Source organism: Dama dama, chromosome 18 (assembly GCF_033118175.1).
Source record: "Dama dama isolate Ldn47 chromosome 18, ASM3311817v1, whole genome shotgun sequence".
In the NCBI taxonomy this organism is placed as follows: Eukaryota; Metazoa; Chordata; class Mammalia; order Artiodactyla; family Cervidae; genus Dama; species Dama dama.
In genome coordinates this window covers 70991413-71003878 of record NC_083698.1, presented here as the reverse complement: position 1 = coordinate 71003878, position 12466 = coordinate 70991413, and the positions used below count along the sequence as shown (strand labels likewise).

Sequence of the window (12466 nt, the reverse complement as noted above, 5' to 3'; positions counted from 1 at the left end):
CTTCCTAGGGAAATGACTAACATACATCTCTAACCTATCTTTGCTTTATGTTTTATAATGTCTAAAGTCAGACTACTAAAGACATTCAGAAACAGAGCCATTTGCCACCAACTCTCTGGCCTGAAGAAGAAAAAACAATGGAGGTGTTGAGTTATCAGGTTAAGACAGGAAAAGAAATCACTTGCTAGTAGACTTTCTTGGCTACCCGTAAACAATGCTTGATATCCATAAGCCCTCAGTAACTGACTGACCAAACAAATCCCTATAAAACAAGGCTAAAATAAGGTGAGAAAAGAGTCAGATAAAATTATAAGGCACATTTCCCTAAATGGTAGGCTTAAGATGTTTTGAAATATTAAACAAGCTAAATTAGAGACTGGTATCTTCTTTAAACCTGGTTGGACAACTGTTAAAAGTTTATTTAGATCAATACTACTGTAACTGTGGTTGGGGACATGCTAGTTCTGGAACTGTATGTTACCGGTCTATGGAAAAATAACTACAGAAAGTGAGTTTCCTGTGGCAATTCTATTGCATTTTACAATAGCATGTATATGCAAAGGTTAAAAAAGAAAACAACCCCCGGCAGCAAACTGGTTCTTAATCACACATAGTTTTGAAACACACTGGTCTCTACATATTCTAATCATGGTGGTATATTCATTGGGAATAACACATTTATAGAATGTTTTGACGATTATCAAGCAGTGCTGCTGTGTTATCTAGTCTTCCTTATGACCTCATGAGGAGCTATTATCCCTATTTCATAAGGGTGAAAAAATTTAAAAGTTTATCAACAGTGCAAATACTCAAGTAAATTGGTGGAAACAAGACTTTTACTTGGCCCTCCTAACTATATCCACTGTCTCTCTGTGTCTATAGAAACTGACACTAATACAGTTAATATTGCATTATACTGTTTCTTCCACTTTATATTCTCTGGTAAAAACATAATTTTGTAAAAGACATAAAATGTTAGATATTTTCTGTGGTAAACAGAATAATGGCCTGTTCAATGATATCTCGGGAGAAGGCAATGGCAACCCACTCCAGTACTCTTGCCCGGAAAATCCCATGGACGAGGAGCCTGGTAAGCTGCTGTTCATGCGGTCGCAAAGAGTCAGACACGACTGAGCGACTTCATTTTCACTTTTCACTTTCATGCATTGGAGAAGGAAATGGCAACCCCCTCCAGTGTTCTTGCCTGGAGAATCCCAGGGATGGGGAGCCTCGTGGGCTGCCGTCTATGGGGTCACACAGAGTGGTACATGACTGAAGCGACTTAGCAGCAGCAGCAGCAGCAATGATATCTACATCCTAACCCCTAGAACTTGCAAATGTTACCTTTCTTACTATATGGCAAAGGGAATTTTCTGATGTGATTAAAAGCCTTGAGATGGGAAAGTTATCCACGATTATCCAGGTAGGCCAAACACAACTGCAGGGTCCTTATAAGGAAAGAACAGGCAGGAGAGGGTCAGAGGAGAAGTGATGACAGGAGTAGAGGTGAGGGGGTGCTCCCTCGCTACCTCTTGGGAAGGGCCCAGGAAGCCAAGGAATGCTGGCTGCCTCTAGAAGCTGGCAGAGGCAAGGACTGGCGTCTCCCCTAGAGCCTTCAGAAGGAGCCAGCCCTGCCAAGACCTCTCCTTGAGCCCAGTGAGACTTCCAGACTATCAAACAAAAAATTCATGTAGTTTTAAGGCACTGAGTCTGTGGTAATTTGTTATAGCAGCAATGGGAAACTAACATGTTTCCTAATAAAAAGCCTTCCATTTTAGGATAAAGGAAACAAACATACACATATAAGTAAAGGATACAAATCCATTTTGATAACACTGCACCAATTTCTTGACAGATTTAAGTTGTCTTTCTTCCAAATCATCCTAAAACAAATTATCTATTTTAGTTCTTTTGTGTTATTCTGTTGAGATTTTTTAAATTTTCACTTAATGTAAGAAGAAAGTAGACACATTATCAAGTAATTCTTAAATTACTATATTATAATGTAAGCATTATAAAATGTTTCCTAAAATAGTGAAGGTAAAAATAAACTAATTTATATTCAAATAGGAAATTGCAAATCAAAATTAGATTAATATAAAAGCAGTAACTGTTTCTAGAAATATTAATAATACTTGAAGTATGTTGAGCATTTTTCTATGCCAAATACTGTTTAGGCAATATATATAGATATCATTTCATTAATCTTCAAAATAACCTTAACTAGGAGGGTATTTTTTTTTTTTTTTATTATTATTATTTTTTTCCAGTGGGTTTTGTCATACATTGATATGAATCAGCCATGGATTTACATGTATTCCCAATCCCGATCCCCCCTCCCACCTCCCTCTCCACCCGATTCCTCCGGGTCTTCCCAGTGCACCAGGCCGGAGCACTTGTCTCGTGCATCCCTCCTGGGCTGGTGATCTGTTTCACCATAGATAGTATACATGCTGTTCTTTTGAAATATCCCACCCTAGGAGGGTATTTTTATTACCCTTCTTTTTCGGAACAGGAAACTCAGCTGAAACACTAATTATCCCAAATCATACAGCTAATATGTATGATGTATGAAGTCAGATTTGACCATCTGACTCCAGAAATTGTATTTTTAACTTAAAATATGCATAATGTAATGGCTCAAACTAAACATCTCAGTCAATTTAAACAAAACATACACATACACACACACACATATTTTGCCTACCCTTAATTAACAAACTATTAGGAGCTCTATGTAGTTGGGTTTCCTTTTTTAAAAAACTGTAGATATATTAACAATTAAAAATAACTATCACAACAATCAGAGCCAACAAAAGAAATTGTTCTTATAAAGGCATTATTTTTATTGTGTTTTTTCTTCTTTCTATGTAAAAGTGTAGAGACTAAAAAATGTTAAGACAATGACTAAATTTTTGCACCTGTTAATCACAGGACATTGTTTTGAAACCATGGTCAGCCCACTTCCCACAAACTGAAAGCATGCAATCTTCATCCTGTAGTAATTTTCTAGTGTATACTGACTTTTTAGGCATTCAGTCAATTCTTGAGTAACATCAGCAGAGTGTCCTATAAACATGTATGCATATGCATTTATTATCCTTTCTGCCAAAGCCTAAACTCTCAGTTTTCAGTCTTGTATCTTTATTTCCATTACACTCTGTGTGAGAGTTCTCTCAAAATAAATTACTTATGACTGTGTATGAGTATGCACATATCCTAATTTCATATCAGAAAATTTTTATATCATGATACATGTTTTCTACCTTTGCACCCAGATCCTACTTGGTAATAAGCATGAACAAAGGCTAGATGAGTCAAATCTACTCTTATGATTTCTGTTTATATTCACCCATATAATATATGTATATATTATATTTGTATATATGTACCTACCAGGCTAAATATATTCATACTAAATTTAAACAGTTCTTCAACAGAAGACATATACTGTTTGACGTGTTGTGAACAAAAGGAGGAATGGGACTTATATTTAGGGGAATACATATTACCTTTCAGGGAAATCACAGTTTCTAAGTGAAATGGAGAAATTTTCTCGAAAAGCTTACTTTACCAGTCTCTTCGAAGAGTTTGATGACACGATTTAGGTCCATAGACTTGAAGGCACCCTAAAAACACACAATTCACAGTATTCTATATCATGAGAATCAAGAAATCACATCAAACACATTATTTTTATATGGTATTATCTCTTAACAACTTAAAAATACCTTATGACAAAAACAGAGTGAGGGGAGAATGAAAAGCACCTGAGACTTATAGGAGTAAATAAATTCTGGAGTTAAAAAAAAAAAAAAAACCTCTTGAATTTTGGTATTATCTTACAGTCTCAATGTCTTTAAATTTCAATAGTTCCAAAAGGCCCAAGAGAGCATCTGGAATAATAGCACTTCCATGTCTTGAGAAATAAAGTGATTTTATACATACTATATATCTCATGCATACACATCATATACACTGAGTTTGCCTATGCAGATACACCTAAGACTAGCTTCTAAACTACAGGTAGGAGAGCACCTTCCTGGACTAGGTATCCTTTCTCCCAGCAGTCTTACATCACCCATATCAGAAAACAGGAACTGCCAAGTTCTATAGAGTTTACATATTATAGATTTATTGAGCCCACTCCATCATTTAAAAAAAATTTTTTATTGGAATAGAGTTGCTTTACAATGATGGCATTGTTTTGTTCCTTTTATGGCTGAGTAATATTCCATTGTATATATGTACCACATTTTCTTTATCCATTCATCTGTCAATGGACATTTAGGTTGCTTCCGTGTCCTGACTGTTGTAAACAGTGCTGCCATAAACATCGGGGTGCTGCATCCTTTCAAATTATGGGTTTCTCGGGATATATGCCTGGGAGTGGGATTTCTGGCTCATATGGTAGCTCTATTTTAGTTTTTTAGGGAACCTCCATACTGTTCTCCATAGTGGCTGTACCAATTGACATTCCCACCAATAGAATAAGAGGGTTCTCTTTTCTCCAGCATTTATTGTTTACCCGTTTTTTGATGATGGCCATTCTGACTGGTGTGAGATGATACCTCATTGTAGTTTTTGATTTGCATTTCTCTAATTACTGATGTTGAGCATCTTTGCATGTGTGTGGTTTTTTTTTTGGTCATCTTTGGGAAATGTCTATTTAGATCTTCCACCCATTTTTTGATTGGGTTGTTTTTTGATATTGAGCTGCATGAGCTGTTTGTATATTTTGGAGATTAATTCCTTGTCAGTTGCTTTGTTTGCAAATATTTTCTCCCATTCCAAGGGTTGTCTTTTTGTTTTGTTTACGGCTTCTTTTGCTGTGCAAAAGCTTTTAAGTTTAATTAGGTCCCATTCGTTTATTTTTATTTTCATTACTTTAGGTGGTAGATCGAAAAAGATCTTGTTGTGATGTATGTCAAACAGCGTTCTGCCTATGTTTTCCTCTAAGAGTTTTATGGTAGTTGGCCCACTCCATCTTAATGATTTATTCAGTTATTATTTCTCACTCAGTTGTGAAGGTTTCCTGCTATTTGTTCTCCCTACCTCCAGCCTTGCACCCTTCAGCACTGTCCTCTACCCTCTGGTCAGAACAATAACACTCAAATCTGAACACAACATGTCTAAATCATTCAATGACTCCACTAATGCCCTTCACCTCTCCTCTGTTTTCATTGTTGTTACGTTCCTATCCATTTCCTTGGTTAATTCTCACAGGTCCTTTGAGACACAGTTCATGTGTTGCCTCCATTCTTAGCATCAAAATACATCTTGGTACTTTTATATACTATTTTCTGTTTTATATATTTATTTATATTTTATTTTCTGTTTTTTCCCCACATATAAATACTTAACATAATTTCACTTATTGTTAACACCATTTTATATTCTGTTTTTTAAGTCTATATACATACATTTCCGTATTTCTACATAGTCATTGTTTCATTGCCTCTTAGGTCTAGAATTTCCTTTCCTTTCACAATTACAAACTAATATGTTCTGATCTTCAGAAATATCATTCAAATACAATTTTCAGTTAAGTGTTCTAACTTTGTCTGTAGAATAAGTCCCTGAGTTTACTCAACATGATTTTTACTTTAAAAATTATCAAAAAGGATTTACTATATACTTATTTATCCTAGGTATTATGACTATCATTAACAGTGTTACATCTTACTATTAAATTGCTTAAATTATTAAATTTACTGTTACAATTTTTTTGATAAATAGAATTTTGCCTTTTAAGATTTGGGGTTTTAACAGTGCCATCTGCCACAACCTCAGTTGTCCTTTTTTCTCCCTGTGTTCTCAGAGAAATAAAAATGTACAGTGAATTTTTATTTTCTGATTTTTTGCAATATCGGTTTTGTGGGTTGGAAAAGATACTGAAATGAAATGTCAGTACAGAATTTTCTTTTTAAAATCTGTATTATTATCAGAATTTCCCCCCCCAAATGACCAGGTATAACTTTTTTTTTTTTTTTAGTTCTACCACTTTATTGCTACCAACCCATCTCCCTCCACCCTTGTGCACACATGCTCAGTCATGTAATCCCATGGACTTCAGCCCTCCAGGCTCCTCTGTCCATGGATTTTTCCAGGCAAGAATACTGGAGTGGGTTGCCATTTCCTTCTCCAAGGTATAACATTTTTAAGAAAGAAGAGTAGTAAAGATTAAGGCATAGATTTATCTTATATTATTTTTTTTCTTATATTATCTTAAATTTATCTTATCACTTCATGTTACTCGGTCTTTTATTTGCATGGCAAATGTTATATTTTTAAGATTTCTCCCTCCTTCCCTTAGCCTTTTCTTCCTTTTATAAATATTTATAAGTAGCTTCTACATTTCAGAAATGGTAGGTGTGAGGAACACATTTGCCCTGACTTCAAGCACCTATCAATCTGGGATGAGATATAGGTAATATAGATAACATGCTAAAAAATGGTTCATGAATGCTGAGAGGTACATTCCAGAACTATACAGAGAGGGACAGAATGGCATGGGGAGGAGGGGTGGGAATCTGGGAGAGCTTCTGAAAGAAGCAATCTGAAGGCAGAGTGAGACTGAATAGGATTTGTGAGATACTGAAAGTTTGAGAGATGGAGCAAAGGGAGTAGCATGTGTTAAGGCCTGGAGACAAGAATAACATGGCATTTGGAGGATTGGTGAGTCATACGGTAGGAGAGGATAGTGCAAGGGATAGAAGCTACAGATGCTGCTGATAAGGTAAGCAGAGGTGAAATCGTGAATACTAACCTTAGTGATAATAACAATGATGGTACAATTGTAAGCTCTTTAAATTAATTTACTAACTGAATTCTGTGAGGTAGATACTATTAACTCCATTTTACAGGTGGTCTTGTATATACTATGATAAGGCTCATCAGAAGATATTGAATGGTTTGAGAGACTGGATATTAAAACAGGCAATGGCCAGATTTTACTTGGTAACAGAACTCTGTCCTCCAACCTCTGCAGCAAGCAACCTAGGGAGTCAAACCACAACCTCTGCAGCTGTTGGCTCAGAAAAGTCAGTATTTGGTCAATGATCATCACATTCCCTATTTTTTGACCCCATCTACCACTCAGGGCCAACCAGAAAAAGCCAAGTATGCTTCTCAAATCAATCATGCAGTCAACAGCAAGAGCAAAGCAGAAGCCTCCCTTTTATCACAGTGAAGCTTCCCTTGGAGTCTCTGCCAAATGTAAGTAATGCTGGCTGACTCTCTTTCTACAGTAAGCTCTGTATAAACAGTCGGTGTTCATTCTCATTACGGTGATCTTTGTTGATTTCCACAGGTTTTAACCAGAGGAATGTAACAATAAAGAGATAATTCTATCTGCTGAGTACAGACTGATCTGGAAAGATCTAGACTGGAGGTGGGAGACTAGTCTGTGACTTCAGGCATTGACTAAAGCAGTGGCCACTAGGATACACAACAATGAGTGGGATGAAAAGCATCAAGGAGGCAGGATCATCAGGTTCTAATGAGTGATTTGATTTGTCAGGAAAGAGAAGGAAAAGCTAAGGATGACTGACTGGCTTGAGGAATGACATAAGTGGTAGCACCATTTGTTGAAACAGGGACACTAGAGGAAGAGGCTTGTGTTGAGGCTGGAGATGAGTTAAATTTGGGGCAGAGATTTCTAAATTACAGGCTTAAAGTAATAATTGGGAGAGATTAGGTAAATGAGATCACACAAGCAGAATGTAGCAGCAAAAGAGAATGTACAAATATAAATATAAAAATAACTGCTGTTATTATCATCATAAGATTTTATGGAGAAATTATAAAAACATTTAACAAAATCTTTTAAGATCAAAAGCTCATTTAATTAACTGCTTTGAAGGAAATTATACCTCTACTTACTTCAAGTCATAAGATGAACTTATTTTCCCACTTTACCAATGAACATTTCAAAGGGGGAAAATCCTGCTTATTTGATACCTAGTTATAGGGAAAGAACTAACATTTATTATGGTCCATTTATGTGTCTGGTACTTTATATTTTAATTAACATATCTCAAATCTACAATATGAAGGTAGCATCATTATCCCTGTTGTTGAAACTGAGATCTAACTTATTAAGGCCACATAGTAACTGTATGGGCTAGCAGGGCTGTTTGATGCAGAAACACTGGTTCTTTGCACCTTAGTTCTTTGTCTGACACCTCAGTTGACCCAGAGATTACTTCTAGCAATTACTCCATAACAGGGATAGGCCACTTTAAGTACACAGTACATGGCAGAATTATAGATAGTGGCAGGATATGACCTCAACCAACAAATTGTGTAAGTTCTCAGAGGCTCTCAGAAGGAAAACAAATTTGGGCAAGGAAGTTCAGCCATGATACCCATTCAAGTCAACTGTTTACAATAATGTATTTAACCTACAAATATTATTGTGTGCCTCTGCTGTGTTAGATATTGTTCTAAGTGCTAAAGACATGGTATTGAATAAAACAAAATTTCTGCTTCCATAAGGAAGTGATATGGTTTGGGGAAGACAGTAAGTTATACAGTGTACTGCAAGGTGATAATGCTCTGGAGAAATGGGAGTAAACGGTGCTAAGATGCTCAAGCAATTGTCAGCAAGAGAGGAGAGTGGGTAACATTTCACTACAGTCATGAAGGAGGTAAGGTAACAAGCCATGGATATCAAGGGGAAAACTTCCAGGCAGTGGGCACAGCGATTGCAAAGACCCTTAGGCCCGGTACAGCTGGCAGGGTTGAGGAGAAGCCAGGGAGCCAGTGTGGCTGGAACACAGATTTTGTAAGCTACTTAGGAAGATTTAAATATATACGCTGAGTTCAGAGTTGAGTGGGGAAGGACGTGTAAGTATTAAGATATATGTCCTACACTTAAGGAACCCATATGCTAATGGGCGAGACAAAACAAGACAAATGAAATAGTAACAAATATAAAACAAGAGGTCATTAGGTAAGAAACTGTGTGATTCAGGCTGGGGACTATACCCACTTATGAGAAGAAGGTCTGTAAGTGTGAAAATGAATGGGAAGTGCTTCCTATTGGGGATAATTTATGGCGGAGAGGTAGGACCTGAAGGTAGGGTAAGATTTAAATTCCAAAAACAGGGGAGGGCATTCAGTCCACATATAGTTAATGTCCCCTCCTGTGTACCAGGTGTTGTGCTGGTTGCTACTGAGGGATTACAGGGGACACTACAGAAAAAACAACAGAGAAGGTTTCTGCCCTCACAGAGGTGGCACTGGGCAGACGGCATGGCAGAGATAAAGTACAGGCTGTGCGTTAGGAAACCTTGCAGACAGGAGACCTGACGCATAGGACGGCAAAGACCTTACATACATCGAGTTCAGAGGTTTCGAGGCTAAAATCATTTGAGGGAGGTTTTTAAGAGTCCCAGGCTCCACACTGGGGATTATGATTGAGAAACTCTACTGTACCCAGCTTTGTACATTTTTTAAAAAGCTCCTCAGATGACTGTGATGATCACCCAAGTTTGGGGAACACTCATCTAGTACAGGCTCACTTTATAAAAACGGGAACAGGCCTAGAGAGTTGAGTGATCTGGTCAGTGTAATGATATTAGATGAGGGAAGCAATAAGGAGCTACTGTGGAAGCCTGAAAGAAAGAACAGGTGGGACTCAGAGGGAGGAAGAAGGATGATAAAGTGGTGTTTATGGAGAACAGAAGGGAAGAGAGAAAGAGGTGCGACCCAAAGGATCTGACATTAATCCAGGATTGACTGAGGGACGCTGGTGGCAGGAAAGGAGAGCAAGTAGTTATTTTAAAGCCCCATTTGGTACCACATCTTCTGACCTGGCAGGGGGAGGATTGCAATTGTTGTTGTTGTTACTGTTTACTTTGATTTATAATCCAATCCACATGAAATCATTTCCTGTTGCTTTCCAGGAGTTGGCTGTTCTGAAACTGTCACACTGTTCATACCATACTTCAGCTTTGATACTCAAAAGTATTGCTGAGTGGGAAATGGGATCCTTCAACCAGTACAAGTTTTCAGGTGGTGCCTGAAAACTTGTTAGGAAAGTAGAATCCAGGGCTCCACCTGAGACCTACAGAACCAGAAAAAATAGTTTAATAAGTTCCCCAGGTGCTCCAAATGCATGTTAAATCTTGAATAATCACTTGTTCCAAAGGGCTTCTGATACTTTATAATGAAAGAAACAATGTTAAAATAAATGGAAACTAGACAATAGGTGAACAATTTGTGATTTCTCAAGTATATGATGAAGCTGGCTTAATGAACTGAGATAAACTCTAGCCTCTAGCTTTTGGCAACTAGGATATACTGTTCTGTCATTTGTAGGTTGCAAATATGGAATGATTTGAAAAGACTGTAAATATTTAGAGTTCCAAGGTAGAGGTCTAAAAGGTTATTTTTAATGGCAAAAAGAGCACTAGACTTCTCTCCCAGTAAAGAAACTAAGTAACTTGTGGTAACTTCTCATGGCTGTAGGGCCCTCATCTGTAAGAGTAACCACAAACAAAAACCAAGAAGGCTGAGTGACCATTTCTCTTAGCTCTAATGTCTTTATTCAATTTCATTTCTTTTGGTGGAAACTGCCTTTTTGAAGCAGTTATTAACAGGGTAGGAACTTTAATCAATACAAACTGATTTCTACCTGGAGGAGAATCCTACGCCCTGTAAGAAGAGGTAGTAATGAAAGAAAAGGAAAAAAAGAAAGGGAAGGGAGAAAATATACATATACACACAGGTATGCTTGTTCTGCATTACTTGATATGTTGTGGACTATATTGGCAATAGTCTGTTAAAAGTATTTCCCCCTTTTTCTCCTTTTTAACCCACAGCCGCCTGCCTCCTATAACTTTGCACCCCACCCCCTTTTGTAATACCAAGTAAAGGAGGAATGAGAGCCATCAGATGCCAAATTCACCTACTTCTCAGATGCCAAATTCACATACTTCTAAGTTTTGCCAGGTGCCTGGGAGAACAGTGGTAGTGTTGAGCCCCTTGCAGCCTTGGGAGTGAAGGGACATCTGTTGCTCCTCAAAATTCTTCTCCCTGCCTGGACTGCACTACTTCCACAAAATCGATTAGGTAAATTCCCTCAACATCTGCTCCTCTTCATGCAAAAGTGTTGCTGCTCCATGAGTTAAATGTCTGTCCATCTTCAGAGGGTGCAACCCTATTCCCACCACAGCAGAGGTCCCCAGTCAACCAACCACTCCTAAGGAACTCTCCAAGGCTCCAGGATGTGGACGCAGGAGACAGGGTTCCTGACGCAGCCTGAGCCTTCTGAGGCCTCAACAGGAATTCCCAGAGTAGCCCCACATCATCAGTGTGAGGAGGTAGGGCAGGATTCCTCTGTAGAATTCATATTAACATAGGGCTTGATCGTGGCTCTCTGGGGAGGAGCAATGGAACTCTAGTATGAAACACACACCTTGGAGTTTCTAAACACCCCTGCTACGGAGCCACAGGGTTCTGAAGTGAAATTTCTCAACAGAAATTAGAATTAGTTTTGTATGACAAAAAGTAACTAAAAACCAAAAAACACGAGCACAATAGAATCAATTCTATTCAATCCCAATTCTCTCCGACGCCCTCCCAAACCAGATTCCAAATTCATATAAAAATGTTGTTTAATTTCTAATTTTAATAGTATTTTCCTCCCCTCCAGATGCAGGTTTTGGTAGCAGCAAATTCAAACACCTGAGGGTTTACCCCTGTGTCAAGAACAGCACACGATAACAGGGTTCTGTTATAAAAGCCCAATGCAAATCAAATTTTCGCTAAGAATGTTTCCCTCCCTCTCAGGCCTTTCCGTGGCCTCGCACTTTTCAAAGCCGTCTCCAAACCTCGGCTACTCAATTTACTGGGACGCTCCGGGAGGACCCAGGAGGACCTTGATACACAAGTCCCCAGACAGGTTGATTGACGACAACCAACTCCCCTGGCAGGCAGCGCAGTTCGAAGGATCAGCTTTGCACTTGGAACCTGCGTCCCGAGGGCTGCCCTGGTTTCCACTCCGGCCCCCACTTCCGCTCTCACTGCCCCCAGGCATCGTCCCCGCCCCCAGATTTCAACCCCCGCCCACTCCTTGACACCCTCCAAAGCACAGACACCTGGCCATACCTGCACTTCCTCATCCTCCGTCACCACTCCGACTATCGGGATTTGACGAGGACTACTGAACTTGATTCTGTCGCTGGGCTCCCGGGCTTCGGCCGTCTCCGCGGCCTCCGCTGTGGACATGGCCGTGGCTGCGGAACGAGAGATGGGTGCGTCTCCTTCCTTCTTACACTGTGCCCGCAGCCGCGAGACCGAAAGAGGCTGCCACCAAAAAGTGAAAGCCGCTCAAGAGCGGCTAGAGTCGCGAAAAGTCCCGGGGGTCCGGCCGTGGCCTCAGCTGCTGCGACACCACTCGCATCCCGCCCCTGCAGCCCACCCGCACACCTTGCCGCTTTCAGGCTGGCAGGTTGCT

At 39.2% G+C, this 12466-nt stretch overlaps 1 protein-coding gene across 6 annotated transcripts in view; it reads right to left on the bottom strand.

The window, feature by feature from the left end:
- CFAP69 (cilia and flagella associated protein 69) overlaps positions 1-12466 on the bottom strand; it is a 58574-nt gene extending 46108 nt beyond the window's left edge. For 2 of the 6 annotated variants that reach the window (XM_061165542.1, XM_061165544.1), the window contains exons 1-3: positions 12118-12466; positions 3570-3629; positions 1818-1883 (exon numbers count right to left, since the gene is read on the bottom strand). In XM_061165542.1, the coding sequence (XP_061021525.1) occupies positions 1818-1883; positions 3570-3629; positions 12118-12237 (246 nt within the window). In that variant the 5' untranslated portion in view covers positions 12238-12466. Of the gene's footprint in view, positions 1-1817; positions 1884-3569; positions 3630-9818; positions 10414-12117 lie in introns of those variants that run through there. The other 4 variants (XM_061165549.1, XM_061165546.1, XM_061165543.1 and 1 more) reach the window with 3 other exon arrangements.